Source organism: Centruroides sculpturatus, unplaced genomic scaffold (assembly GCF_000671375.1).
Source record: "Centruroides sculpturatus isolate CEXI.00-Female unplaced genomic scaffold, Cexi_2.0 scaffold882, whole genome shotgun sequence".
Classification (NCBI taxonomy): domain Eukaryota; kingdom Metazoa; phylum Arthropoda; class Arachnida; order Scorpiones; family Buthidae; genus Centruroides; species Centruroides sculpturatus.
In genome coordinates this window covers 97,716-124,918 of record NW_019385168.1, presented here as the reverse complement: position 1 = coordinate 124,918, position 27,203 = coordinate 97,716, and the positions used below count along the sequence as shown (strand labels likewise).

Here is a 27,203-nt window from a genome sequence, read left to right as displayed (position 1 = left end):
AATTAATTAAACTTCTATATAATAAAATCTATTAATTAAAAAAATTAAAAAACTATCGGAAGTCGTTTTTGACATCAGAAAGCAGCTTTAAATAACTTTACCGAAGGAAAATCGGTGCGCTACAACTTTAGAATGATAAATTAATTTTGATAAAAAACTCCCATTAAAAAAACATTAAGCCTTAATCGAGCCTTATCAAAGGTTCATTAAAATCGCGATAAAATTTTTTCGCGTGCGCAAAAAATTCTGAAAAAATTTGGGGACCTAAAAAACATTCCAAAAATTCAAAAAAAATAATTTTTTCAAAAGTAGCCTTAACGATGTAACGCTATAAAACTTGCTCGAATCACACTCGAGCGCGGCTCAGAAGGGGTTAATGAAGAAGGCAGGTGTGAGAGAATAAAGACACATATTAGAAGAGAGACTGGCGGCTTCCCCGGCAAGGAAGTCAGCCCTCTCATTGCCAAGCAGTCCCGCATGACCTCTAATCCATGAGATGGCGAAATCGTTATTAGAGGCGGCAATGCTTGCTTGAATCTTGATGACAAGGGGGTTCTTAGGCAGATGATAATTGATGGCATCAATTGTAGATCTGCAGTCTGTAAAGATGTTGATCCTGTTGTTGCTTTTGTAGTTGTTGCACCACTCAATAGCCATCAAGATGGCGGTGAGCTCTGCCTGATACGCCGAGCAGTTTGAGGCAAGATGACCAGTCTCACAGTAGCATTCCACACCATCCTGATACACCACAAACGCACTACCAACATTCTCCTCAGACTTAGAGCCGTCAGTATAGATGGTTAAATCTTCATGGTCAAGAGGCTGGTTTTTGATTTGGGGTCGAAGAAAGGGAGGAAGTAGATCTGACAGGTGGCAATTAGTCTCATAAGAGGTAAATGATGATTGATTGGCCAGACAGATACTGTGACCCTTGCGAAGGTGCCAACCTTTGGAAGCCAATGAAATAGCAAGGTCAATAGGCATTTTACCAGAGATGACCTGTAAGGCAGCCGTGGAGGAAGTAGAAAAGGCACGGCAGATACGAAGAAGAGCTCTGCGTTGTGCACTACGGAGTTTCTGTTCAATGTGCATACGGCCTAAACAGCCAGCCCACACTGGGGCGGCATAGCAGATCATTGGTAGAAAGACACTGTCATAGATTATAGAAAGAATAGCTGGGGAAAGCCCCCACTTTGACTTTGCCACCTTGGAGACAGTGTTGAATAGATGGTTAGTCCTGTCGGTTATATAGGCAATATGGTCAGCCCAGTTTAGCTTGTGGTCGATGATGACCCCTAGATACTTGATAGTGGTAGTGATTTTGATAGAAACCCCATCCATTTTTATAGTGGGTGGCCTCCGGTAAAGATGAGGTTTACCGGGATTCGTAAAAACTATGCCCTTGGTTTTGTTGGCATACAGTCGACCCCCCATAACACTGTTGATAATTCCGTTTTATATGAATTCCATGTTGTACGAATCACTTAGATTTTACAAATACGTGTGCCGGGCTGTGAACAGCTCACATATTTGTGAAATATAAGTGACTTGTACAACATGGACTTCATATAAAATGGAATTATCAACAGTGTTATGGGGGGGTCGACTGTACTGGAATTTTTATTTCTTTACAAAAAATTCCTTATGTTGGTATTGAAAATAAAATTTCCTCAATATAAATATCATCTTATATACTGTGTACATATATTACATAGAGTCAAGCCTCAATATACAGGGTCCACCATGAACCTGACACATTTGAAACTGTTGTAAAAAATCTACTGCTCAGGAAGGATGTAAAGTAATGCACATTTTATGATGAAAAACTCAAAAACTTTTATTGAAAAAATCAGTGAACCTCTACACAAGCTCCTTTTGTTGCCCATAGAACATCGAATCTATACTCTATTTTCTGCCAGGTTCTTTCAAGCATCTCGGGCGTGACGGCAGCAACAGCATCGTGAATGCACACACGAAGATGTTGAAGGTCATGAATTTTGACAACGGTGTAAACCTTGTCCTTGACAAATCCCCAAAAGAAAAAGTCTAAGGGCGTAATATCCAGCGATCAAGAAGGCCATGGTATTGGTCCTCCACACCCAATCCAACAGTCGAAAAACTGTGTGTCGAGGAAACGTCAAACATGCAGACTCCAATGTGGAGGGGCACTGTCCTGCTGGAAAATTAAATCTGGCTGCAAATGCATGATCTGCAGTACAACAAATTGTTCCAGCATTTCTAGATATGTAATGCCAGTCACTGTTTTTTTCAACGAAGAAAAAGAGACCAATGATTGAATTCCGCATCAGTCCACACCACACATTTAATTTCAGGCTATCACAGATGTGCTCTACGATGCAGTGAGGATTTTGTGATCCCAAATTTGAGCATTATGTATATTCACTTTCCCAGATAAGTGAAATGTGGCTTCATTGGAAAAAACAATGTGTGATAAGAAGGTTGCGTCTTGATCAATGTACCTTAGCATGTCAATAGCAAACGACTGCCTCTTTATGCCATCATCAGGTTTAATTTTGTGCAGTAACTGCAGTTTGTATACATGCAAACGAAGTCTGTGGTGAACAGTCGACCTTGGCATCCGAAGTTCTCGTGCCACTTGTTGTATGGACTTCCTTGACTTCTTTGAAACGTTTCTCTCACAGTTTCCACGCTTTCATCAGGCACCTCCAGACTTCCACCGCCGTGTGATTTTAACATGGTTCCCTTCATCAAGAAGTGTTGTTTCCATAACTTGAGAGTGTTCCTCGAGGGTGGCACCTTGCCAAACATGCAACAAAAGTTCCGTTGCACTTGAATCACGGAATTTGTTTCAGCGTACCACCACACAGCTTGTGCCCGCTCTTGTGGAGAAACCATTTTGCGTTTGACTACTGCCACATCACCTACAGTCACTTTGGCAGGTTTTCAAAATTACCTATACAACTAATATGCTTTCATTAGATGTGCCTAAATTGCAAAATGCAGATGTCAATGGTAGCCTACAAGATTCGTTAGATATATACCTATACAACTTCCACAGTTTCTCTGCCTAATGAAATGCAAGACATCTGATTACTGCCTTGCACTTCAATATGGCAGTCGAAACAAATGTGTCAAGTTCATGGTGGACACCCTGTATAGCACCATCCTTGTCAACAAATAAGTGAATGGATCTTCAGGTCTTGAAGGGTGACTTTCCCAATAAGTATTAAATAGTAAATTATCAGCATCTGTGAATTACCAAATATAAGATTTTGCATCAAAAATGACTAGTCAGAAAACTGCATGACTTTTGAACTCTCAAACTTGCACTTCTATATAGATCTCATTACTAAACCTAATTTTCATTGTTTGAAGTACAGTGGTACCTCAGTACTCAAACTTAATTTGTTCCAGAAAGCTATTAAAGTACCAAACAAATTTTTCCCATAAAGAGCAATGTAAATTAGATAAATTTGTTCCAGACTCCCAAAAATGCCCTTATAAAAATATTTTAACTAGAATTTAACACAATTTCAACAGAAAGTTTATAAGTCTAGCATGCCTAGATTATTTTAAAAAAAGAAATCCAAAAGATGCAAATAAATGAGACAGTTTACAGCAAAGTTTAATAGAGTTATGCACTGAACAACAGTTACAAGAAAACTGACGTCCTTTGTTTCACCCATATGCAATACAGAATAGAATATGCTTATTAATTTTATTAGGTTGGATGGAAAATTTTTGTATATAACAGCTGTCATTACTTAACACAGATGTGTGATTTAAGTGTAACAGTTGTAAACTAACACATTATTTCTAATGTTAGATTGTATTCTTTGCTTAGCAATAATTTTGTCTAACTAAGACAGGCACCTCTAGGACTTCTTTTTATTTGTAATATAGTTACTCATTTTTATCATAGAAAATTTTTTATAGATGACAAAATTAAAGCTAAAATAAAATGTATTATTATTATTAAGTAAATATTTGTTCTAGCAGGTCATGTTTGTTCAGTCGAATGCCAACTAATTTTTTTTGCACAGATGTTTGAATACTGAATTGTTTAAGTTGAGGGTAGTTTGAGTACTGGGGTACCACTGCACTTCAATTTAAAGACATATTTGATTTACTGCCAATTTCAGAGGTGGTATTATATCAAGGTTTAACTATATATATAAAAAACATTACGTGAAAGGATAGGAAGATGAGGAAAGTCTTCCAAACTGAAAATTCAATCACTGTGTTTATATGTCTGCTGTCCTATAGATCAGTGGTCTACAAAGTGGGGTAAGCATATCTCAGGGGGTACTCAAAGTGATACTGAGGTATACCAAGTTTTCCTTCAAAATACTTTGTGTATGTCTTCTCCACAGTCTGTCTAATCTTATAGTTATCCTCCTGAAGAAGTAGGCTCATGATTTTGCTTATTATCAGCCATTTTAATTTAGATAGTGTTGAAATGTTAATCAAAAACAGAAAAATAGGATGTTCAACTTGAAATTCAATTATAAACAAGTCTGTTTTGCCATAAAATATTTTCAATATGTTTCCAGCTAAATTTTCAGGTATAATGTTTGATATATTTTATGTTATATACAAGGAATACAATTGGAGAGAAATGCAATTTTGTACAAGGAATGTATTTTTAATCTATCCAATTACGTGTACAAATTTCCAATTAAATTTAAGTTTTTTACTATGTACAAATTAATACTAATTAACCGTGGTAGCTTTCTAAATATTAAATAAAACATTTTTTAACAAAGGTAATTAAAAATACTTACATGTTTGCTCAAACTTGGACTGTTGCTATCAATGTCATAACTGCAAAATAATTTCATTATATGTTGTTGACATTCAAAGTAAATTCCATGCAGAAAAAATTATTTTTAGGTAAGAATAAATAAAAAAAATTAATGTTATAAACTAAAACAATTTAAACATTCTCAATACAAAAAATAAGTAATGTTTTGAGTTGGAATGGTTTATAATTTCAAAGCAGACTTCAAAATTTCATTTATGTAAATTGATAATGCACAAACAACTATTTCATTATTTACAGATTATAATTTATGTTAATAAGTTTAAAAAAAACACATTAATAAATTCCTGTATTTTATAACTTGTTATAAATTAATTTATATTTAACTTATGTAAAATATACAACATACACAATTGCATAATTTACTGCAATGCTTCTCTCTCTCTCTCTCTCTCTCTCTCTATGATAATGACGACAATAAAGAATAAGAGAGGATAATAGAGATATAAAGAATTTACTTTGAATAAATTGGAATTTATGGACTAAATTAATTTTTAGATTTATAAAAATTCTGAACAATTATATTATCAGAGTTGTCAGTTTTTTTACTAATTGTTAAAACAATTAATAACAGAACTGAATTTATTCTGAATCATTACTTCCATTAGACTTTTGAAATCAAGCATGAATCTAAAATAGGATTTCAGGAAAAAAAAGCCTGATAAATATAACAGAACTGTTAAATCATCATTGTATATTATCAATGTCTATCAAACATACAGTTTTGAAGAATATTTCAATGTATTAAAAAGATTAGAAAGAAATACAAGATCAGAAAATATGATAGAATATTTTATTAAATTAATATTTATCATACTAAACAGTTCTAATCTTCCAAAGTATCATCCTTTTGCTATTCTAAATCAATGAAAAAGTTTTAAACCCTGAAATAACTTACAATGTTCGCTTGATTTGATCTGTAAATGATGTGCAAATCAATTTGTAGAAGTTTGTTAGAATAATGTTTATACAGTCGACCTCCCTATAACACTGTTGATTTTTCCGTTTTATATGAATTCCATGTTGTACGAGTCACTTAGATTTTACAAATACGTGTGCCGGGTTGTGAACAGCTCACGTATTTGTAAAATCTAAGTGACTCGTACAACACAGAATCCATATAAAATGGAAAAATCAACAGTGTTATAGGGAGGTCGACTGTATTAAACATTTGAGCAAATTAAAAATAAGATTTGAGCCTGACAATTATCACTAAGATAATAAAAAACTTGCCATTGTATTTCAGATTATCTGATATATTCAATGCCATAACTGGCAGAGTAATAATGAGTGTCCATTGAATTGAACAAAAATTTTACCTACAAGTAGAAGACTGTTATACTTTTGAAGCATTCCAAATGTCATTCCTCAAGTCTCTCATAGAGTTAAGATATATGCATTTATTACAACAAAGACTGATATAACAAGTATTGCTGGTTCACAATGGTACTCCTTGCAAATAAACTTTTAATTTGATCATCTGGTATTAAAGAAACAAATGCAAATTCTTATTGCATTTTAGAGAACAATTTACTCTGTGCCAACAAGAATGTGGTGCAAACACTAAATAAAATTAAACAACTACAAACCTTTTACGGTACGATATTAAATACTATTAACAAGAAAAATTCCCACAAATGTTTTCGAATTGATTTAAGGTTCTTCATCAGGTGAAAAAATGTAATTTCGTAAAAATTATTCAATGGAATACAAAATTTGAAAGAGATTCGATTATCGAAATCGATGTATCCTGCGGCTGTCGTCATCATCAGGCATGCGCATTCTTCCGAAGCAAAAATTTTTTATTTATATAGAATTTTGTCCATCGTATATAAGTGTTTGCCACGCTAGGGATAGAGACAATTCGTCCTTATTGTTAATACACTTGTTGTCATGGGCTGCTTTGTATATACAAATTGCTTCGATCCATCTCAAATGCTCGGTATGAAGTGTGGTGTGGATGATCCTGACTTCGTTAAATACTGGATGGATGTCCGGATCCGTAGCATAACGAGCCAGTGCAGTAGTTACTCTCTTGTGCTGTATGTCAGCCTTGTGTTCCTTTATTCTGACACCTAATGAGCGCTTAGTGGAGCCAATGTATAATAATTCGTCATTACACCTATGATCATTCAATGGGATGACATATACTCCCGATAGCATGTCATTGTTGGGAGCATCCTTAGCATTACAGAGTAGATTAAAAACAGTAGGACATCTCCTGTATGCGATGCTGATATGTTTCTTTTTAGCAATCTCAGAGTACAGCTTATGTAAATACGGGTTGTAGGTGACAGGAACTCTGTCTTTAGGATCTGGTCTTTCTTCTTCCTGCAAGGTAGCTTGTGCAGATACTTGTGGATGATGTAGTTTCCTGGACAAGTTATTTACAAGGTTGTGATATCCATGGTGTTTTGCTATATTAGATATGGTTCTAAGCTCAGATTCTAGAGCACCCGTCGTTGAGGAATGAGTGTAGGCTCGCTTAATTAAAGTGTTGAACGCTGCCATTTTATAATGAAAAGGATCACACGATCCTATTGGTATGTATAGCGGTTCTGCATTAGGTTTTCTGTATACCTCCGTGCGGATCATCATTCCATCCACATCAATGCTAATATCTAGAAAATGAACATGTGTGTCATGTGCTTGATCAAGCTCCAGAGTTAAGCCGTATTGGTTGTCACTGACCGAGTCTAAGAAAGCTGATACGTCTGGCTTGACCTTCCATAAAATGAGGATATCATCTATATATCTCTTGTATATGATGTTAGAGAGATGGAGAGGGAGGATTTTTTCTTCTAGTTGACGTATTACTAATTCACATAAGTCCCCTGCAACAGGGCTCCCTATCGGTACACCCCTAGATTGCATATACATTGTGCCTTTGAATTGAAATAACGAGTTGTAGCATAACAGGTGCGTCATCTCTAAGACTTGTTGTTGGAGGTTAGCATTATTCACTATTCTGAATAAGAGATCCCTGAGGGCACAAAATGTTGGAGGTAGAAGAATTGATGGGTATAATGATGTGGGTATAATGTGCCCTCAGGGATCTCTTATGAATGACATTTTCATATAATAGAAATACAGTAAACTCCCCACTAAATTAGATTATAGGAGATGAAGGTTGTCCAAGTTAGCAAGGTGTTTTCTCCAATGACATGGAAAACAAGAATGTTGATATATAATACAGTAATTTATTACAATTGGCTCTATACAGAAGTTTTACTGAGCTGAGATTATACTGCTGAATTTATTACAGGAAATGAGGCAAAAAAATTTTATGACAATATACAGTAAATAGTAACATACAGTCTTTAGTAACTTACCAACTACAGTAATGTAATGCATAGTATTGCAGAAACTTTAATGATTGTTTTTGATATCTGAATCATAATTTTTCTATTGTCAAGAAATTTTAAATTACTGTTTCAAAAAAATTTGTTCAAGTTATGCAAAGTCCAAGTTAGTGGGGTTTACTATATTTATTGTAAATCAGATAAACATTTTATCATAAATAGGATAAAAATAAAATTAAAATTGTAAACAAAAAGGAATCTTCTAATAAAAATATTTAATACAGTAGAGCATCGATTATCCAAATATCGATCAACTGAAAGCGTTCCAGTTGGCAAATTTAAATTTCTGCTAGTGCTGTGGCGCTGCAATATTTGGCTATGTCTTGGACTACTCCAATATTATTTTGTTGGTGTGCGCGTTTTAGCTGGCAGCACTGGTGCAACCATGAAAGGGTACGTAAGGACGTGCCAGGATTTGAACGAATTTCAACATGGGATAGGTTAATATATTTTTTCATACATAATTGGTTATCCGAAAAATTGATTATCCGAACGACCCAGTCCCAAATTGTTTCAGATAATTGATGCTCTACTGTAATTTCATTTGGAATTGAGAAATATATTGTCCAGTATTTCTCTTTAAATATGATATAAGTCAGGGGTGGCCAACCTTTATAAAAAGCTTGCATGCCATATATTAAGCATACTTAGCTTTAAAGATGTTTGTGTGTGCCAAAGTTTTAGACTTCGAATTAAAATATTTAAATAAATTAAACAAATATTCTTGCTTTAATTAGAGTAAATGCAAAAAAGCTGATTGAAAAAAAGGACGATTAGGTGATAAACTGAAACGATGTTTGAAAAAGACGCATGATAAACCAAAATCATATGTTACAAGGGCCATTCTTTTTCAACCTCCGATGGTCCATAAAACAAAGACAAGTTTAAATAACAAAATTAATTTATTACCAAGAGTTAGATACAAACATGGTTACTTTTCGACATAATCTCCATGAATATTGAAGAATTTTTCATATCTGTAAATGAGTTTTGCAATCCCATCTTCATAGAATGTTGCCACCAGTGACTTGAGATGGGCCTTACCGTTGTTTTGAAGATTGTCATTAGTCTCGAACCTCTACCCTCCTAGCCACTTTTTCAGTTCAGAAAAGAGGTGAAAGTTTTCACATATTAAAGGTGTGTGAAAACTACCACCTTTCAGACTTCCAGCCAGCTTGAAACTTTTTAAACACCCAGCATATAGCCCTCATTTAGTGCTGAGCGACTTCCACCTCTTTCCTGAACTTAAAACGTGGCTAGGAGGGCAGAGGTTTGAGACTAATGACAATCTTCAAAACAATATTTAGGCCTATCTCAAGTCACTGGCAGCATATATTCTATAAAGAGGGGATTGCAAAGCTCGTTTACAGATATGACAAATTCCTCAATCTTTACAGTGATTAGGTCAAAAAATAACCATGTTTGTACCTAACTTTTAGTAATAAATTCATTTTGTTATTTATACTTGTCTTTGTTTTATGGGCCATTGGAAGTTGAAAAAAACTGCCTACATACATTCTGTGCCAGATGATTTCTCCCGAAGTGCCACTTTGGGCACACATGCCATAGGTTCACCACCCATGATATAAGTACACCTATCTCTCTTTTTGTACAGTGGATACGTTCCAAAAAATGTCATGTAAAATAAAAATTGTGTAAAAAAGTACACTACATACATCCTGAAGAGAAATGTTTGATATGATCCACAACGTCAATGGAACAAAAAAATAAGCAATTTACAAAATAAACATGAGCTTTTTTATTCTAGCATAATTTATCATTAACATTATTTGTATGTAAATATACCAAACACAAGGTAGCATAAAAAACAAACTCAACATACAGCAAGTATTCCCTGATGTACAGTACTATGCTTAAAAGAGATAAATACTCTTTTTGTTTGAAATCAAGAGTTTAACTTTTTTAACAATAACACAATTTTAACAAAAAAGTAAATTAAAAAATTTTCAAATAAACTGTTTTTTTCCCATAAAAAAGTCAATCATGTTAAAAGAGGATTAGTTTTCTTTTATCAACCACGTTATTTCAAAATTCCATAAAAACAGACTGTGCAACCAGAGGGATAGGTGTACAGATGGTTCCTAAAAGATTGTCAGCATTTTAATGTTCTATTGGGTATGATATACGTTATAAAACCTTACATGAAATGAAAAAACAATTTAAGCTTTTACCTCAAACATCACAAGGAAATATTTGAACCCCAATGGTAGATTGGACATATTAGGTTCTCAGGACATGGCTTTCCCTTAGATAGTTCCCAAGGTTTCCCAGCCTCAGCCCATGCAGTTTCTTCTCATGGGAATACTTAATAGTGATGGCCCATACATGTGATCTTAAGTGCCTGCCTGACCAAGTTAAGACAGGATTGTCAGTCATTGAATCCAAAATAGCAGACATACTGACTAGAATATGGCAGGAATGCAACTACAAGCTATATGCATGTTGCATTATGAAGGATACCTATACTGAGCACTTTTGAATGTCAGAGATAAAAACTTTGAGTTGTGTTTCATGTAAGTTGTTATTGTATACCACATCTGAGTAACATTAAAACTCCAGCAATCTTTTATAAACACCTATATTTATATATTGAAAATTGTAATTTATTAGTATAATAAAAATTCAATTTACTCAAGCCTCTAACCGGTGCAAAAAGGTAAAATTTGAAACAACAAATGTTTTCTGAACACCTTCTGTGTTCTTCATCAGGTAAGAGGCTTGAGTAAGTTGAATTTTTATTATACACACCCCAGTGTGCATGTAGAAGTTATATTGGTAATTTATTAGTAAATTTGGAACTAAATACTACCATTACTACTGTTAATTTTCTTCAGAATTAGCAACCACAAGTACATTTATTTTTCTATGACACTAAGCTACTTTGCTCATTTCTAAACATGAAACACATACATTAGACTAGTTCCAATAAATCTGCAAGCCTACCTATATATTCCTCTCCGTTTTCTGAAGCATGAAAGCCCATGTCATTTGGAGAAGAACAGTTTAAATTCATTTTCCTGTTGTTTAAAATCCATTGCACCATAACCATTGCATTGGATAAAATTCTATACATATTAAAAAAAATACATTAATATTTAAAACAATTATAATTTTAATGAAAAAAACAAAGAAGTCTATGTAAAAGTCTAACTATATAATGTACACACACATTTGTCATGGAATTTGATTCAGTTTTGTTCCATAAAACTAAAAATTACCATACATACAGTGAGCCAATACTACACAGACAAGAATCCAAATGATGCTAATACATTTCTTATACTAATAATTGTGTTATATTTAAGAAATTTTTATACAACACCTAAATGAAAAATGAAAGAAATTAAAAGAAAACATTTACATCTAAAAAGTCTAAGGAAATATTAACAAAAGTTCTAATGCCAGGTTCTGTTGCATTTGTATTGATTTAATAAATAATTGAGAAATAAGATAATAATTTAATAAAATTTAATACAGTAGAACCTCGAAAACTCGGCTCTCGATAACCCGGCACTCCGGATAACTTGGCCACACCCTGGCAGGGCAAAAAAATCCTTAGTTAATTAATTTTCATTATAGACAGCTTTATAAAAGTATAAAAGCTCTCATAAAGTATTTTTCTGAGGTCTGTCTTATCAGGTAAATTACTGTACACAGTGTATTCATTAATTTTTATTTTCATGTAGTAAAGGCTCTATGCCTTCATAAAGGACGTACTTTTCCTTTGTTTAAGGGTATTTGGGCAGTTTATTCTCTGTTGTATTCTCAAGTAAACAATACATACAAGTACAGTACAGTATTTTCTGAGGAAACACTCGTACTTATTTTTTTTAACCCCATTCCCGATAACCCGGCATTTTCACAAACTCGGCTACCCTTCGGTCCACATTAGACCGAGTTTTCGAGGTTCTACTGTAATTAAAAAATAAGATAATAGCAATGATGCTACTTATTAATAGAATACATGCAAGAAACATTACAGCAAAGATACTGTTTCAAATTCCATAAAAAATAATTGTATATTGTATTTATTTTCAAAGATTATCATAATCTTTCCTACAAGACTACATACAAAAATCAAACACTGCCTTCAAAGTAAGCTCTTCTGCATCTACAGGATTTTGCCAGCATCTGTACTACTTGTCAAAGCGATCCTAGAAGCCTTTTTTAGTTCCTCTTTAATAGCTTACTTTGCTGCAGCTTTCACTCTGCTGCTTACTGAATTCTACATCCTATGAACTCATCTTTCATTTTAAGAAACAGATAAAATTCTGCAGGAGCAAAATAATAGTAGTAAGGAAATTGGAAAAGCCTCATTATATCTTCTTTGTTACATATTCACTGAAGAGAAATGACTGACAGATGCCAAGATAAAAACTGTGGTAACTAGAGCAGTTGAAGATCATAGAAAATAGTTTCCATTATTGTTTTTATTTGACAAATAGTATGAATGCTTGCAGAAGGTACACATTTTGAAGATGGTCTTCTATAAATACTTATACAAGTAATGAAATAAAAGTTATATTAAAAGTTTAGTTTATTTTTGCCTCTACCACATTATAAAAGTAAAAACTTTCCTCCTAAAATAGGGATGCATCTCATATAACAACACAAATTATACAATGGATAATACAGGAACTATACAATATGGAAATTACTTAAATTTCTTCTAGTTTCTCTGTTATTTTCACATAAAGTATTATATGAAAAAAGTTTAACAAAATCCCAATTTACCATGAACAAGAATCAGAGTTTTGCTAATTTCATTTATTTAATCAAAGTTTATGATTCCACTAAAGGATATTTTTAAAAAACCTATTGCTACCACAAAAAAGTAGTCTATTATTATTATTAACAAATAAAATAAAATATTTACCGAAAGAAAAGTTATATTATTTCGTTAAATGTGAAATTTTGTTAATACCAGATTCACTGGGCCATAACTTGGCTAATTAAATATATAAAATTATTAAATTAATTAAAATATCTATAACCATGAGGCAGAAAATAGTGAGGGCTTACACACCAATGGGCACAAATGCTCAAGAATTAAAGTAAAAACATTTAATAAAACAAAAAGGGGTGTACAATAAGATGATTACATAAGTATAGAAACTGAAAAATCCAAAATGCATTTTGGACTATTTTCCAATAGAAAAATAGTCCCTCATCAGTTGGTATTAACAAGAGGTCTTAGAATACGGGGTAATACCTCGACTTACACAAACCCGGAGTTACGCGATTTTCAAATCTTGTCAATTTGTCTTTTGTTTGAGCGCCACGCAACTCTTGATTATTCACTCCCCCCACACTATTGTTCTATAACAGTTATAGATATTAAAATATCTATAACAGTTATAGATATTTTAATTAATTTAATTATACTTAGGGCTAAAAACAATTTTTGTAATAATAATATAAAATATCTATCTATATACAGTAGAGCATCGATTATCCGACTCAATTGGGGACTGGGGTTGGTCAGACAATCGAAAAGTATGAAAAAATCCATTATTAGTGTAGTATATTATTATATCCCACATAATTAGTATATTGCTATTAACCAACTTCGTGTTGAATTTTCATCGATGTTAAGCCTAACAAATATTTATTTTTTAAATAATAATCGTCACTATTGTATTGTTAAAAATTATTTTATTGCTCACAAAACAAACAACCATTCATAATTAGAAAATTAAGTCTCATTTAAATACTGGCCTCCCTTCAATGGTCAAGCCAATGTTGCCAGCTAAAACACGCAAAAATTTAACAAAAATAATATTAAAGTAGCCAAGACATAGCCAAATATTGTAGCGCCACATCACTAGCGGACATTTGAATTTGAAAACTAGAATGCGGTCGGTTAACCGAGGTGATGGTTAATCGGGGGTCGGATAATCGATGCTCTACTGTATTTAATTATTCAAGTTATGGACTGACAAATCCAGCATTCTTAGTTCATTAATTTATAATTCAAGCTTAGTCTATACTAATATTATAAAGAGGTAATGTTTGTAAGTAAGTATGTATGTAAGTAAGTTTGTTTGCAGCAGTTAATCTCCGAAACTACTCATCCGATTTCAAAAATTCTTTCACCAATATTTAGAATGGAACCTCAGGGTGGACATAGGCTGTATATTATTCCATTAAACATTAATATAAATTAAAATATATAATCTAGGTTAAGGCTTTTATGTCCAACAGATGGCGCTACGAGTACAACGCCCTAAGTTTGTTTTTCTGTGAGGCATTATGCTTTTCTGTGAAAATGAACTAAATCAGATCATCTTCTATCTATCTATATAAATAAAAATGTAATGTTTGTTTGTTCCTACCGATTCCTTTGAAATTTTTACACAACGCTGCATTTGAATATGCACGTGTTTTTACATAATATACGTATCGAAATTCCCCACACTGAAGGGAGATGGTTAGGATTAAGGCTTACTGTAAAGAACTCTGCTTCTATTTATACTATTTTAGATGTACTATTTTAGATGCGGATTTTTGCGTTTTTGATTGCGTTTTAATAGGGTATGTCAAGAGAATGTACACTAAGAAGAAATTTTTTAAAAAAATTTCCCCCCACGGGGGAAGTGTTATACACTTATAATAGATACATTTTGAGCCACAACAACGCATGACGGGGTCTGCTAGTTTACCATATAATTAGAAAAACTGACAAGGGCTTCTGCATAACTTTCCTGGAATTTGAAAAAAAGGTTAAACCTTATTTTTTGGAATAGAGAGTGAGTTTTTGAAAAAACTGTAAATGCTAATAGTTGTTTTAAATAAGCTCTACACTCATATGAGTAAATTTTCATTTAGTCTGATCCCACATAAGATACTTCCCTTTCTATCTTTTCTCTCCCTAAATTTATAGTCTCCAAAATATAACAGTATCAATGCCCTAAACATGAAACTATTCATGCAAATTTCAAAATTTTTGGTCTATGAGGTCCTGAGATATAAAGCAAAATACAGGCCAACACATATACATACACACAAAATCCTATTCCCTTTTTTTGATGTTTTTGGAATCAGGGAGAACTTAAAATGTCAAGAAATTCAAAACACCAGAACCAATTACAGTATATTTCCTCCATTACTTCAACAGCTGGAAAAGATATAAATATTAACAATGCTGGTTACTACAAATAATGAAGTAATCCATTTAAAATTTTTAAATTAATTTTACTAGTAAATACATGTACTTTAGATTAACATTCTCATTTATATTTTTAGTTGTAAGATTCTGATTTCAAACAAAATCATGACATTAAATTTTATTAAATAAATGTGGGATCAATCAATTTACATCATTGAATTACTCATCCGCCCTCATGCAAATGATGGAGGGTGGAAGGGCAAATTGATGTAAGATGGCATCCATTGTTTATTTTTCTCTCCAGTCATCACAAAACTGTCAGAAATAAATCCAGTGTATTTGCAAATGGTTTAAACTTCTGGCTCAATGATATAATTAGGAGGAACAAAAAAGGACAAATTTTTGCTGATGTAATACTTGAATAGTCCTTACTGTATAACATATCAATCCCTTGTTAGAATAACTTATTTATTTATTTATTTTTTAACCCCTGTAAACATCAAGGATATAACAAATAATAATTTATATTTTGTATCTACTGGATAAATAGAATACAATAAAAAACACACCTTTAAAAATCCAGCAAAGAAAATTTACTAAATAAAAAAAAAAACGTTTTTGATTGGTTTAACAGGTTTAATTGAAAATGTTTTTATTTAGTAAATTTTCTTTGCTGGATTTTTAATGGTGTGATTTTGTCAAATAAATTAGTTTATTGTCGTCATGTTGCAAAAACTGAAAAAAACAAAAATTAGTAAACTGATAAATTTAAAGGTGAACTTGAACTTTGACCAATATCTACAATGAAATTACAGCTGTAAGATATATCTTATCAACAGAATTAATCATATGATTCATTTGTATCCATAGAGATAAACTAAACAACCAAATACAGTATAAATGTTTCTTTCTAACTGTGCAACATTCTGTAGTGAATTTTATTTATTTGCTCATTTAGATTTGGTTATCATCTTTAAAATCCAAAGTATTGTACATTAACATTCAAGATTTAGGCATTTATCACTTTTCAACATAACAGTGTGGTAACAAATGCATCCAGTTCACAGCATTGCTGAGTCTACTTCTTACATGTAAACTCATTCTTGATTGTCCTCTATGACATGAATATTCAAAATTAATGAAATATCTTAAGAATTTTATTAATACAGTGGGTGATCAGTTAACAAACATAATCCGTTCCAAGACTTTGTTCACTAACCAATTATCGATTTACCATAGGTTTTAATGGGAATTTAATTAATTCATTCTGGAGACCGCCAAAAATAAAAAAAAATATATACTTTCTTACTACATTTATTTATATGTAATAATAAAAATACATACATGCACAGTCTTGCATTTTTATTAGTCATGTTTTTTCCGTTTGAAATGGTTAAAGAATCTGCCTAATGTCGATTGCTTTTCTCTCTTCTTCAGGATTTTTCTTAAGTAATTAATAGCATTGCAATTGTAGAAATCCCCAAGCCTCAACCTAGTTTGGATGCCATTCTAAGACAGTTGTTCTGACATCTTCCCACTTCAAAAGATCTTTAATAGCAAATATCAGCATTAATCCTCTTTTTCAGAAGAAAACATATCTCACCGAGTTTCTTGGTGTTCTTCATTCAAGAGTTATTGGCGTTCTTCTGTCGTCAGATCTATTTCAGGTTCCATTATGAACTCTTTGATGTTCTTTATTTCTCAGGTGTGATTTTTGTTACTCCTTTAGCTGCTTGACTCTTCTTGATTATACAGTATTTTTCTTAAATAAGATTGAACTGCGGCCTACTGTAGATCTGTTCATGCCATACTGCCCAGCAACATTAGGCATCTTCTGCCCACTCTCTACCTTTGCTGTTATACTCTCATCTTTCGAAAAGAAAAACAGACGCAAAACTTAACGAGTGTCCGCCCGACAGTCTCGTGAATACATAAAAGAATTGTTTTGTCAGAAAAATAAAAGGCTGGAATTACAAGGGAGAGTTTCAAAGTTTGGAGGAATACTATCCAATCGGTATATACCAGCTTGAGCGTCAATGACGATGTCTGCTGCACTCTGAAAAGTTTCGAATTGTTGCCCGAAGACAAGAGAAGACCAATCAGTATTCATTATTTTACATCACTTCTTCTTGTGTTCGTTCTGTGCGGTGTTCGTTGTTCAATCTGTTTGTTAACCGATCATCCACTGTATTTGAAAAATTTATGAACATGAAGTGAAACACCAAAGATTTTTAAAAAATCCTTCCACTTTACAGGCTCTAAGAAAGTCGTCTTCACATCACAAGTTTGGCCACAATTGTAACAGAAATGACCAGGTAAGGAGTTATCAAACCTGACATACCTAGATCAAATCATCCATGAAAACTAACAATCTGATTTGGATTCCTCAGAATGATAAGTCAATGCCTTTACATTTTAAAGATTTGGACTTTCATATTACATGTAAAATGTTAAAATAATTGTATCCTTTTAATTTTTTGTATGAAATTTATTTCACTTTAAAGAAAATCATTATTGGAAAATGTAGCATTTTTTTCAAAATTACTATTAGCAAAAGCTCAAAAATAAAAAACAAATCTTGGTTCAACACATGAGGTGCATCACTTCAAAGTGGGTCTAATCCATATTCATTTCATTTCCACTATTCAATAAAGCTGATGAGGTCCTCCATGTCCGAAATGCATTCTAAAAATAAAATAGTGTTTTTCTAAGTCTAATTTGATGTCGTCCTTTGGTGGTGTAATAAGTCTAGCGGAAAAGTAAAGCCAATTTTAGTGCTCACGAGCCATTCAGAAGACTAGACAAGAAGCGTATCATAGTAAACATTTTTACTTTTTAATAGATTCTTTTAAACTTTTATAGACTCATTATGTAGACTTATTACAAGTCCAAAATCAATCACAAATTGCTATCATTGCAAAAGTTCCTCTGAGACAGGATGCTGCTTATTGCCAGTCTGATACAGATAGAAATATTTAGACATTCTTAGAATGAAGAAATGATTCCAAAAGCTACAATCTAATGTAAAGATCCTATGACTTGTGAACTATTTAAAATATCCAGAACTGAATAAATGAGTTAATGGGCTGAGGCAATGTAACAAGGGCAATTTGCCAAAGAAAGGTATCTTCTGAGAAGACTTTCAGTGGGAAACTGGCCTCTGTTTAGGCATTACATAAAGAAAACCCAGAAAACTCTATGTGGCTGGTCAGTCAATTGACTATAAACTTGCATTTAACTACAACGTTCAATAGTTTTATCTACTTGACCACTGGTGGTCCAAAATATCCAGATCTCTCCCTACTCAATTAGGGGAAGCAGTTTCTTTTAGAGTATATATAAGGTCTGTCTGAGAAGTTTGCAAACTTTGCAAATAAAGTTGTTTGCATTTACCTAAAAGCTAATCAATTTTGTCACCTTTGAAGTAGTCCCCTCCTGAATCTATGTACCAAATTAAGCATTTCTGCCATAAAAAAGAATACTTCCTGAAATGCTTCTTCTGGAATGAAGCACAGCTGTGCTAGCAATTTTTCCTTAATGATGTCAATGGGTTCAAAACAGCAATATTTGAGAGCAGATTTTAATTTAGGAAACAAAAATAAGCCTGCTCAGAGTTTAGTCCAGTGAATTTGAAGGTTGGAGAAAAAAGTAGTATTGAATTCTTGGCCAACACTCTATTATCAGCAGTATTGTGTGGACAGGAGCATCGTCAAAACACTACTCTCTCCAAGTCTTTTTCCCCTCTCCCTACTTCGTGAAGATGTTTTGTCACCTCCAGATGGTATTCCTTACTTAATATCTTCTCAACTGGAAGAAATTCTTGTTGAATGACATCATTGGAATCGAACAAAATAGTGAGGAAGATCTCCACATTCAACTGAACTTGTTGAACAGTTTTGGGCCACAGTAAAGATTTTCTCAGCCACTGTGATCACTGACAGTTTGTTTCCATGTAGTACCCATAGAACCATGTCTCATCCCCAGTGATGTTTTTCACAAAGTTTTTATCAGACCTAGCCTGTCCCAGAACTCTTCATTCAACTGCAATCACAGAAAGAAAATCACAAAACACAATCAACATGTGTTTATACAAATCAACATAATGTAACAACAAATTAAGATAGAACAAACTGTTTTCAGCAGCTAGTACAAAAAACTTGCCAGTAGAGAGCTGTGCAAGCTCAGTCAGATTCAATTATTGGTTGATCTGTAATTTAAAAAGTTCACAAACTTTCTGAACAGACCTCATATATTTCTAATTATCATCTATTTTTTCCTGAAAATTCTTTTCAAAAATCATGTACACATTTTAGGTTTGAAGTAATGCAATAATTTTCAATAATGCATGCAACAATGTAATTAAATGAAGGAATTGAGCCAATGAAAATTTTGTGCATTATCAATTTATTTAACTTTTCTTCACTTGTAAACATTTTAAGTTGAAAATAATTCTTTAAAATAAAAATTCTGACAACTAATGATTTTAATGTTATGTTTTAAATCAGTGATTCTCAAAGTATGATCCATGAGCCAAGAGCCACCTAAGGTCAGTGGACAATACTTTGATGCATACTTACAAACCACCAATGGTTTGTAGAACATACTTTGTTCTACAAACTCAACAAGTCATCAAAGTATGTTCAACAGACTCAACAAGTCATTTTTCCAAAAATCAATTTTATCCTGTTCAGCCAGAGAAAAGAATATTTTCACACATTGCATATCACTTATGTTAGATCATCAGATAGACTGTGCGCCAAAATATTTTGTTTATCATTATCTAAGGTAATATTTACAGGATAAGAAATGGACAGGGTGTAAGTAGTAGTCCACAGTACATATGTAATTTGGTTTAAGTGATCTGTAGGTTGATAACTTTGAGAATCACTGCTCTAAATAATAATAGATGATTCTTTTTATTGCTATAAATAATTTAAAAGATAAAGAATAGCAAAGTAGTAAATAACTTTCCTTTATATTAAACTTCTAAACATAAAACAATTTAATAATATAAAAAAAATATCTCACATTTCAAATTTCAGCATCTGTCTTTCTTCAAAATAATAATTAATGACAAATTTCTGTGAAAAATCAGGATTCAAGTTATTCCAAATGACTTCTGTTCTGCCGTACTAGATTGAGAAAATAAAACTGATAATAAATCTTTCATATTTAATAAATAAAACACATAATAGCAAGTAATAAAGATTAATAAAGCCAGATAAAAGTGAGAATTGCACTATCACTTTATGCTCAAACAAATTTCTTAATTAGAAATTTAGGCTAAAAAAAAATTCATCAATAATTATGCTAATTACTGATAAATTTTCAATTAGCATGTTGCTATCTATAATGCTTATAAACGATTTAATAATTAAGTTTATTCATTAATTAATAGATAAATTTAATAAGATCTAATAAAGGGAACAGTTCAAATTTTTTTGATTCTCTTCAGTTAATGTTCATAGAAATTAAGAGATTCTCCATTTCCAAATCATTCAGTTTCCAACCTATGCTAATTTTTTATTTAACAAATATAAACTGTCTGATTAACATTATTTAAATATAATCAAGGCAATGATACATTCACATATACAGAAAATCTTTCATGCATATATATTACATAGCTAATAATTGCCTTTTTCTGTTAAAACACCAAATCTTACTTTTATATATATGTGAAAGTATTTTATACTAATCTCTTGGAATATAAGGAATTCTCTTACTCTTGCATCTGAAGTTTGTGCTTTAGATGTAAGAGCATGAGAATTCCAAGCAAGAGAAATTTCCAATACAACACAAATGTCATAATGTTATCAACATAAATTTATGTAGCTTTGATGATTATTGATGATAACTATTGCTCTAGATACTCATGCATCACGAGGAATTCAAAAGTTTGAAGATACTCAAAGGCTAAGGGAATAAATCTAAATAAAAACAGACAGATGGACAGACTACAGTGAAAATTTATAGGTCTACAATTTTTTCAAATTGCATCCCAATTACAATAAATATTGAAAATCATACCTCGTGCCATTCATTGTTCAGCCCCTCTTTGACAAACATCACACACATCGGATCCGATTTAGAAAAAAAATCCTTGTCCTGAAGGTCTCTGCAAAAAGAAATTTTTCATTAGTATCAAATGTAATAATTCTCCATTTTAGTTTTTAAAAAATTATCTTCAATTTTTAATGTAAAACAAGAAATTAAAATTAAAACATCGCTTCTAAGCATGTCCTGCATCTGTAGATTGCAAATTCCATAGCCAACAGAAGAGAGTAGAATGCCCAGCAAGTAAATCTTAACTTCATTGATTGATGAGATATAACACAAATATTTGGGAAATCTGACAAGGGAGGTGTCTCTTGGGAAGAAGACTTTCTATAAAAAAATGGCTTCTATTTAGGTTTTAGATAAATAAAACCCAGAAAACTTCAAATGACCAACCCACTGATTGAGTGCAAACATGCAACCAAGTGGTTTTATCCACTTGGCTATTGATCCACTTTATTGTGTATTCTTATGATCATTGTATACTAATGCTCACATATCAGAAACCAAATGAAATTTATCCCATTATCGATATAACTGGGTTCAAAGTAGCTATTTAATTTGCAGTAGATAAGCATCATCCTGTATAGATACTATCATATTCAAGACATTCACATATTGTTAAATAGCTAAAATAGCAATCTACTTGAAATTAAGACATTAATTGTTGTGGTTTTAATATAAAATGAGGTACTTAACGGAAGTTCAACATGAAATAATTTTAAGCTACTCAATAAAATTATTTGTAGAATATAATTATTTCTAGCTACTAAAAAGCAAAGATATGCATATTAACATGAAAATGTAAGTATAGCTGATCCATTAAATCCATAAAATATTCCATTATAAACTTTGATCCATGTGAAAACCATAACATAACTATCTTTAAGTCAAAAAACACAATTTACACAATTTTTGATTTATGTACAAGTGCTGAGTGAGTGTACTATAGTTATCTTTAAGTCTTCTAATAAAAACGGACATACTGAAAGCTGTGTAGTGTTAAAGAAGAGGACTAAACAAATAGCATAAACAGATGTTAAATTCATTCTGTAAGTTAAATACAGTGAAAACTGCTTAGTCGATCACCTGCATTCGACGGGCAAAAATTTCTGACACGGAATAGTTTATACATCGTTTAATACAGGTAACTTATACGAAGACTACCACCTGTGTAACACGACCGTGGGCGTTGATTTTTGGTCCGAAACAACATACAACTGTAATAAGCAACCACTTCTGCGAATATATCTGGTCTAAACCATTGTCACGACGACTCCTGTAAATCAGGTTATCTGATAAGAATAAAATACAATACCAATATAGCTCTATCATTGAAAAAATTTGCCTATTTTTGCTCACCTCGAGTTTTGCTTTCTAGTAGAAATGGCTAAAAAGTGCACAAAATATGTTATTACAGAACCACCTGTCTAAAAGACCACTTTTTGAAGGAACCATGGGTGGTTGCCATAGACAGGTTTTACTGTATATTGCTTTTCAAATACTGTTATTCAAGTTTTACACCCACAAAGAAAATCTGGAAAACTTCACATGGCTAATCTGTTGGTGAAGCACATTTTATCCACTTAGTCAATAGTTGAAGCGATATTTAAGGATATAATTTACAAGAATGTATCTGCTTTGTTCAAAGTTCACTCCAAAATGATCTAATAAAATCTTTTTATAGAACACAAATATTGAAAGATTTTTATGTCTTGGATTGGGAGTCAAATAGGAGTTGCAACAACTAGAAAATCATATCTTATTTCAATAAAATAAAACAAAATTTCAAACTTAAAATTAGACATTGTTTTCTAACTGTTGCAATGTAAGTTAAAGTTCTAAAAATCAATGCAACTGCATACAGTGGTCATAAAGTCCCTCTATGCATGGAGTCAAAGTCTTTCTGTGCCTAGTTATAAGTTACTTGTATGTTCCCCTTCATTCTTAACACAAATTTTAATTTTCATCCATCTTCTTGTAGACATCATCATCTTGTAGACACTGATGTTTAGAAGTCATTAAGCCCGTCCTCAGTTGTAAAATAGTTTGGAAATGCTTTCTATCACAATGCAAATTGTTAGATATTGATAAATATAAATTACAAGAAAGTCATACTACATTAAATCCTTTAACTGGCTTAATTTGATGGATAAGGCAATGCAACACGTGTAGAAGTAGTTAAATAAATAAAACTCACACCAAAATTGTATAGCTTCAACAGTAAATTTTTCTTGTCAATTTTTAAATTATAACGTTCGGTAATTCTGTTGGTAACATGCAACAAGCTTTTGCGGGTGTTTGAAAGATCTTAAATCCACTCAACTAGAAGCGCATGCGTTGAGGTGCGATCGTACTAATTGTGCGATTCTTGACGCATTTTGTTGTTTAAACGCTGGTATAAAGTAACCCATATTTCGGGCAAGTCGAGGGTAGGAACGTTGCATGCATCCGTGGTCATTGTGAGGAGCACTTCCCAAATAAATGTAATCCTTCTATTATTACAGCACTTAAGCAATGCTGTCTTTGACCATAATGGGTTATAGCCCTGCTGTAGAACTTTTCTGGTGAGCTCTGTGGTTTGTCTTCCTTTGTTTATATCTTCCTGGTGTTCTGCGATACGACAAGCGAGTACACACTATTCAGTAAAAAAAAAAATATCTAGAGTACAATCAGCGTTGCCGTATCTAGGAGCACCGTCCATACTTATTAGCCATATTTTCCGGCGATACAGCTTTACCCTTCCTTTAATTCCCCTACCCAGCCTATGCAGGAGCGTATGCAATGATCGGGATAAAGTTGACATTTTAGAAAAATCGGGAGTATACGCAGTGCAACTAGAAAATCCAATAATGGGGATAATTGAGAAGAATATAGGGGCAACGACAAAAATGCTCGCTTGTTGTATCGCAGAACACCAGGAAGATATAAACAAAGGAAGACAGACCACAGAGCTCGCCAGAAAAGTTCTACAGCAGGGCTATAACCCATTATGGTCAAAGAAAGCATTGCTTAAGTGCTGTAATAGTAGAAGGATTACATTTATTTGGGAAGCGCTCCTCACAATGACCATGGACGCATGCAACGTCCCTACCCTCGACTTGCCCGAAATATGGGTTACTTTATACCAGTGTTTAAACAACAAAATGAGTCAGGAATCGCACAATTAGTACAATCACTCCTCAACGCATGCGCTTCTAGTTGAGTGGATTTAAGATCTTTCAAACACCCGCAAAAGCTTGTTGCATGTTACCAACAGAATTACCGAACGTTATAATTTAAAAATTGACAAGAAAAATTTACTGTTTTCTACTTGGAACACTCTGTACATTCTATTTTTCAAATTTATTATTTTTCACCTGAGGACGACAATATAATACTTGTCGAAAGTACTTGCAATATAATAAAATCATGTTAACGCTGAACTCAGTACTTGTTATCAAGAAGCAACACATGGCTGGGCTGCCAGGGGAATACCTCCTGGGAGGATTTTCTATGGGAAACTGGGGACATAGTCTTAATTATTTTCAATAATAGCAACAGGAGGCTTACATAATATAATCAAACATCAAAAACCACACACAAATGCTCAAGAGACTACCATCCAATATACAGTCAAGTCCATTTAAGAAAATGTCTTCAGGATTGCTGCATCACGCTCTCTTAACCAAAATAACAAGAACATCCAGAGGGTTGTTAATGGTATTCAGTTCTCTCCACTTTTTTGAGTTTTAGAAGCTCTGTTGAAAATAGACGTCCTGATATTGCTGATACTGATATTGTATCAATACTTTCCTTTAATACTGAGTACTTTTGTACTTGATACTTTTGGCCCAATACCAATACTGGGATCGATACTTTTCCTTGGGTATCGGATCTGGTATTGTTAAGTTTTTCACAGACAATCAAAATCCAATCAAAATTAGATTTTGCAGCCGAATCAAAGACAGAAACTAACTTGGGTTTTAAAGTCAGTTTTGGCAAAAACAAATCTTATACTTCTTAATGTAGAGGACGTGGTTGCTGTATCTTGAATGCAGTGTGTAGCGTCTGTGTAATCCAAAACGAGTTGGTAGACGAACGGACAGCAATTGGTTAGAAAACGTACTTTTTATTTAAAAAATTCCTTATTCATATGCATTTCGGGTTGGCTTAAATGCCCAACCCCTCTTCAGTGCTGTTAAGGTTACACAAAAAAATTTAATTTAAGGTTAGTTTTACGGTATTGGTTAGTAGGAACATANATGTTCCTTTTTGTATTCGGAAATAATACATTCTAACTAAAATGTAAGTGTGCATTGATATTTTTTAAATTAATATTCTATGTTAAACAGTTCGTCATAAAAATGATATGTTAAACAGCCTCCCCCTTATGCCACTTTTTTCATATCATAGGCTATGCCATACTACTATGTAATCAAAAAATTTTTGTAAAATACATCTATGCTGTACCATTATATGTCAAGTAAGCAATTTTATGTTATCATCACCTCGCGTTTTTAGTTATGTTCCTACTAACCAATACCGTAAAACTAACCTTAAATTAAATTTTTTTGTGTAACCTTAACAGCACTGAAGAGGGGTTGGGCATTTAAGCCAACCCGAAATGCATATGAATAAGGAATTTTTTAAATAAAAAGTACGTTTTCTAACCAATTGCTGTCCGTTCGTCTACCAACTCGTTTTGGATTACACAGACGCTACACACTGCAAATCTTATACTGTTTTTGGTTAAGTTAAACTTATATAGTAAATATTAATGACTAAAAGTCAATAAATTTATTACATGAAATTTCATTTTCAGAGTGCATATATAGTATGCTTAGAGTTCAAATTACTATTTATAAATAACTCACCAATTATTTGAAAAACTTGAAAATATATTAAATCTCAAATCAACATCACTATCTGTAACATTTAAAATCAGTTTTAATAATCTGTTAATAATTATTAACTAGAATAAAGCATGTTATTTATGTTAAAATTAAAAGTTTCATTATATGAGATACCCAGGTCGTCACCACGCGAAACCCCCATAGGAAGAATTCGAATAGGAACATGGAATGTAAGAACCATGCTTCAACCAGATAAGTTGGAAAATGTCAAGAGAGAAATGAAGAGGCAGAATTTGGATATTCTTGGGCTTAGTGAAATTAGATGGGAGGGCAGTGGTGATTTTTTTAGCGATGAATTCAGGGTTATTTATTCTTGTGGAACTAAAGGAAAGAACGGTGTAGCATTTATTTTAGGTGAGAAGGTAAAAAACTCAGTTGAAAGAATTGAATGCAGAGGTGACAGAATTTTAATGATTAAAATAAAAAGCAATCCCAGGGATATGATGATATTTCAAGTATACATGCCTACTGGAGACTATGACGATGAAGAAGTAGAAGAAATTTATGACCAAATTGAAGATATAATAGAAAATGATAAAACTAAGAAATACCTAATTATTATGGGAGACTGGAATGCATCTGTAGGAGGAGGAAGAGATGGAAAAATTGTGGGCAAGTTTGGGCTAGGAAATAGGAATGAAAGAGGCGAACGACTAGTTGAATTTGCTACCAAGCATCAATTAATAGTTGGAAACACATGGTTCAAACAATCCAAACGTCGACTATACACTTGGAAAATGCCCGGAGACATTGGAAGGTATCAAATAGATTATATTCTTATTCAAAGTCGTTTTAGGAATGCAGTCAAGAAAATTCAGACATATCCAGGAGCAGATGCAGATTCTGATCACAACTTATTAACTGCAGATATTGTGATGAAATTGAAAAAAGTTTTGAGAGCCAAAAGAATAAAAAGATGGAATTTGGAAAAGCTAAATGGAAATACTGGATTAAAT

At 32.6% G+C, this 27,203-nt stretch overlaps 1 protein-coding gene and 1 pseudogene across 3 annotated transcripts in view; both read right to left on the bottom strand.

The window, feature by feature from the left end:
* The window catches only part of LOC111635685 (copine-8-like), a 51,096-nt gene that overhangs the window by 17,440 nt on the left and 6,453 nt on the right, over positions 1-27,203 (bottom strand). For all 3 annotated transcript variants that reach the window (XM_023380722.1, XM_023380723.1, XM_023380724.1), the window contains exons 2-4: positions 21,326-21,413; positions 20,324-20,427; positions 4,767-4,806 (exon numbers count right to left, since the gene is read on the bottom strand). In XM_023380722.1, coding sequence (XP_023236490.1) covers positions 4,767-4,806; positions 20,324-20,427; positions 21,326-21,413 — 232 coding nt within the window. The remainder of the gene's footprint in view (positions 1-4,766; positions 4,807-20,323; positions 20,428-21,325; positions 21,414-27,203) is intronic.
* LOC111635687 lies at positions 1,550-4,645 on the bottom strand (annotated as a pseudogene).